Raw genomic sequence first — 5,280 nt, 5'->3', positions numbered from 1 at the left:
GGAAGAAACGGGCACCGGCGATAAACAAACGAGCGGCTGGGTCGGTAAAAGGCGATAATCGCAACGAAATTGGCAATAAGAGGACCACTTGCGGAACGAAATGGCACGGCTGGTGGGTCAACGATCGTACGGATAAGTCCCTACGTACGCTACGTACTTTGCTTATGCGAGGTGCCCGCAAGACCCCAATAGAAAATACATCAGCCCGGACTAATTTCCTTCCTTCCTGAATCGCTCTCCAAACTTGTAATCAACCACGATTTGTCTCTAAATTTTCCCTACCGATATAACAGCCCAAAACAATACGATCTAACCTTTCATTCCATTCTACATTTTTCTTTTTTTTCAATTTTTATTTTATATTTCGATGACATGAACCTAAGCACCAATAATGAACACCGAAATAACAGTGTAACCTTCCATTCTCATTTTTTATTTTTCAAATTTTTATCTTATATTTCGATTATAAAAACGTAAACACCGAAATAATGCGATCTAAACTTTCATTCCCTTTTTATATTTTTTTATATTTTTATTTTATATTCCGATTATAAAAACCTAAGCACCAATAATAAACGCCGAAATAATGCGATCTAACTTTCCATTCCCTTTCTATATTTTTTCATACTTTCATTTCATATTTCGATTTCAAAAACATAAGCAATAATAATGAACGAAATTATGCGATCTAATTTTCCATTCCCTTTTTATATTTTTATTTCATATTTCGATTACAAAAACCTAAGCACCAATAATAGACATCGAATTACTGCAATCTATCCTTATTTACATTTTGCATATTTTTATTTTATATCTCAGTCATTAAAACCTAAGAATCAATAATAAAAACCAAAGTAATGTAACCTGACTTTTTATTCTCTTCAGTGTTTTCACATGTTTATCTCGCACTTTTCTGTGCTACGACAATAATAATTAATCTCCGCGGTGTAAACGGTATCACCACGGATTTATTAAATCCAAATAAACAATTTCACACGTAAGCACTTTCTCTTTCACCTTCTTCCCTTGATTTTGCAATCGTGCTTCCGTCATACGTAACAATTGATCGGACTGATATTAATCCGTTGGTTAATAAATTTCGCTTATCGAAATATTCACGCTCAAATTTCCGGACAAAGTTTTGAAATCCGAGGATCGGAATGGCAGTCGAGATAAGGTTGTTTACAGTTTTTCCGGGTGTTATGATCAACGGTGTCTGTTGACAACACAATGCCGCTTCGAAACTCCAAGTAAACGTTTCGGAACGATTTTAGTACATGAATAATTATTTCTCCATTTTGACGATCTTCCGCGGATTAGAAGCCATTTCCTTTAAATCCAGTTTATTCGAGTTTGAGTACCAAAAGAACTATTTCATTAATTTTAAGGATAATTATTTCACTCGAATACATCGTCTTAATTCCGAATAAATGTTTCGTCCAATTAATACGATTGATACGATACATGAATAATTATTTCTTCGTTTTGACGATCTTCCGCGGATTAGAAGCCATTTCCTTTAAATCCAGTTTATCCGAGTTTGAGTACCAAAAGAACTATTTCATTAATTCTAAGGATAATTATTTCACTCGAATACATCGTCTTAATTCCGAATAAATGTTGCGTCCAATTAATACGAGTTGATTTGAACCAAATAATTATTCTTTTAATTAACAAAATGTTGCAGCCAATTAATACGAGTTTATTTGAGCCAAGAAATTATTCTTTTAATTAACAAAATGTTGCGTCCAATTAATACGAGTCGAATTGAGCCAAGTAATTATTCTTTGAATTAACAAAACATTTCATCTCAATACTCAAATATATCGTCATAATTCCGAATAAATATTGCAGCCAATTAATACGAGTTGATTTGAACCAAGTAATTATTCTTTTAATTAACAAAATGTTGCAGCCAATTAATACGAGTTTATTTGAGCCAAGTAATTATTCTTTGAATCAACAAAATATTGCATCTAATTTATACGAGTTAATTTGAGCCAAGTAATTATTCTTCGAATTAACAAAACATGTCGTCATAATTCCAAATAAATGTTGCATCCAATTTATACAAATTTATTTGAGTAAAGTAATTATTCTTTGAATTATCAAAATATTTCTTCCCAACATTCAAACATATCGTCATAATTCCTAATAAATATTGCATCCAATTAATACGAGCTGATTTGAGCCCAGTAATTATTCTATGAATTAAGAAAATATTTCTTGGGTTTAATGACATTATTTTCTCAATGTACATTACGAGTTATTAAAATTGTCTCGACTTACCCCAATCTGGTAGAGGACTCGAGGCTCCTGATGAGGCCTGCGATGTTTCTTCCCGTCGATGAGGTCGATCTCGATGGCGGCGTCCTGGAACTCCTGGAGCTCCGCGAGGTACCTGCTCTCTTCAAGAGACAGGTACTCGTTCAGGAACTCCTCTCCAGCGTCATCCAACTCCACGCCGAGAAGACTAGCCCTTGCAGCGAGGCAACAGCTCGCAAGAAGGAAGTACAAAGTGCTCCAAAACCGCCTTACGGCGCAATCATCCTTCCTGGTCATGATGATTCCCTGTCTGGCACTATCAGGATATAGCGCAGATTTTGGGAGACTGGTCCAGCAGAAAAATCTGGATGCTGAGAAGGGGCAGACTATTCGAATGATCCCTGCGTGGCACCACTCCGAGATATCAGAGATTTGATGATTTGGTCCAGCAGCAAAATCTGGATGCTGAGAAGGGTCAGACTATTCGAATGATCCCTGCCTGGCACCACTCCGAGATAGCAGAGGTTTGATGATTTGGTCCAGCAGCAAAATCTGGATGCTGAGGTGGATCAAACTATTCGAATGATCCCTGCCTGGCACCACTCCGAGATAGCAGAGGTTTGATGACTTGGTCCAGCTGCAAAATTTGGATGCTGAGACGGGTCAGACTATTAGAATGATCCTTGCCTGGCACCACGTTGAGATAGCAGAGATTTGATGATTTGGTCCAGCAGCAAAATCTGGATGCTGAGACGGATCAGACTATTATAATGATCCCTGCCTGGCACCACTCTGATGATTTGGTCCAGCAGCAAAATCTGGATGCTGAGGTGGATCAGACTATTCGAATGATCCCTGCCTGGCACTACTCCGATGATTTGGTCCAGCAGCAAAGTCTGGATACTGAGACGGGTCAGACTATTCGAAAGATCCCTGCCTGGCACTACTCCGAGATATCAGTGATTTGATGATTTGGTCCAGCAGCAAAATCTGGATGCTGAGGCGGATCAGACTATTCGAATGATCCCTGCCTGGCACTACTCCAAGATATCAGAGATTTTGATGATTTGTCCAGCAGTAAAATCGAAACGTTGCACCAGATGAGACCACTGATCCAATTCCAGAGATGAAGTTCACGTTGGACCGAAATTCGTTGATACGGAGTCGAACCTCGGGTACAGAGGTGATCCAACGTGTGCCGGAAGGCGAGAGGAAAGACAAGGAAGAGAGAGAAAGAGGAGAACCCAGAGTAGCCAATCACCTGGGTGACGGACGGCGACTCTGTCCGCTGTTGGTGCCTAACGGCGTTTGCACCGCATATCTCGTATGTATCACATAACACCGGATCCGCAGAAAGGCAACAGAGAGAGAGGGAGAGAACACCAGGACCAACGGAGTGACTAGGAGATCAGAGTCCACCGAGTTCTCGGTGTGCCACTTCCGTCTAGTGGGGCAGGTTTAGGGATTCTTGTCGTTTCCCCGCTTCACTTGAAGTCCATCTTCGGCCGGAAGGAGCGTTCCTTCCCGACTTCCACTCTCCGTGAACCAGGAAAAGGACCCTCGTGAACTCTTCAGCGGATGCTGCCGGTCCAGATCCTTCCTCCGAGCGTTAATCGGCGATGCGTTCCTCCGGATGCTAAAAGTTCCCACTGGGGACTCAAAAAGTTGTTGGGGCCTCTGCTGGTCGTTTGATAAAACAGGAAGGCAGCTCGCAAATCACGCCCTGGTCCACCTGTTTCCTCCTGACACCTTCTTCGAGGACCTCGGCTTCTCCGAGACCTGATCCTGATGATGCCCGAGCTCTTCTGAGCGGTTCCCAGGACTCTGGCCTCTTCGAGTTGCCCTCTTCCGGTCGTACTCTTCAATTCTTCCTCTTCAGATCTTCGCACTCTTCGATTATTCCTCTCCGAGTCGCACTCCTCAACTCCCCGAGACGTAGAACCTTGAGTCAACAACTGACAATGCCCAACTCCGCAGCTGACTCGACCAACTTCCGTCGACGATGATCTTTGCCCGGCTGTGATCCAATGTCTCCCTTCGGATGACTCTGCCGTGACTCGAGCAACTCGTGCCGAGTAGTGGGTGAGGGTCGAGCGTAGAATGGCGCCCACGGAGTACACGAAGGTATGCCGTGAACTGGAGTCTTGGGCCAGAAGGCAAAGCATGAATGGGTGCCCCCACTCCGCGCGCCGGTACCCCCACTCCGCGCGCCGGTACCCCCACTCCGCGCGCCAATACCCCCACTCCGCGCGCCAATACCCCCACTCCGCGCGCCGGCTACCACCACCGCCGCGCGCCGCTTCCCCCACTCCGCGGCGGGCCCCGGTGGGGACCCCGCCCCTCCCCACCGCGCTTTCCGCGCCTTCCGCGCCCCGGGCGTTTTTCTACCGAGGCTCGGGGGCCACTTTATGCTTTACCTCGGCGCTGCAGGTTTACTGCGCCGCGCGCGCAGGTTGCGGCCACGGCGCGATTCTCCTGCCGCGGAGGAAGCGCGGACGCGCCCGTATGTGGATGCGCAGAGGAGGTGCGCCAAGGCTAAGCTGTCGCAGGCGGGAAGAGCGAGTGTTTGCGAACCGCCGACGGTGGAAACGAGTCACTTAATATTTCCTATGTGTTTCTGTATGTACTGATATATGAAGATATTTATTTTGCATGTAACTCTGAAATGGCAATTTCAGATTAATAAAGCGAGTGTTTACGAACGCACGGTGGAAACGAGTCATTTAATATTTCCTCTATTTCTTTGTGTGGACTTCCTCTTTGGCTGGGGACCATATATTATGATGTTTTACCACTGGGTAAATTATGATGTATTACCAGGCACCGTATGAAGTATGATATACTTATAGTGGACGTACATATTAGGACATAAGTATAAAAAAGTTACATTTTCTATGGTATGCATATTAAAAATATCCCGTGAATACATATGTAAATCTTTTTCGCACCTATATTTTCATTGCATATATCATAGAAATCTACATAACCTCAATAGAAATTTAAACTTTTCGAAAA

The 5,280-nt window shown here is 43.5% G+C and overlaps 1 protein-coding gene across 1 annotated transcript in view; it reads right to left on the bottom strand.

The window, feature by feature from the left end:
- The window catches only part of LOC105695390 (protein giant-lens), a 20,484-nt gene extending 16,100 nt beyond the window's left edge, over positions 1-4,384 (bottom strand). The window contains exon 1 of the mRNA XM_012416920.2: positions 2,290-4,384. Coding sequence (XP_012272343.1) covers positions 2,290-2,562 — 273 coding nt within the window. The 5' untranslated portion in view covers positions 2,563-4,384. The remainder of the gene's footprint in view (positions 1-2,289) is intronic.
- Between the last annotated feature and the right edge of the window lie 896 nt (positions 4,385-5,280).

This window comes from Orussus abietinus, unplaced genomic scaffold, assembly GCF_000612105.2.
Source record: "Orussus abietinus isolate OABI.00-Male unplaced genomic scaffold, Oabi_2.0 scaffold271, whole genome shotgun sequence".
NCBI lineage: Eukaryota > Metazoa > Arthropoda > Insecta > Hymenoptera > Orussidae > Orussus > Orussus abietinus.
This window is presented reverse-complemented; position numbering and strand designations above follow the sequence as displayed.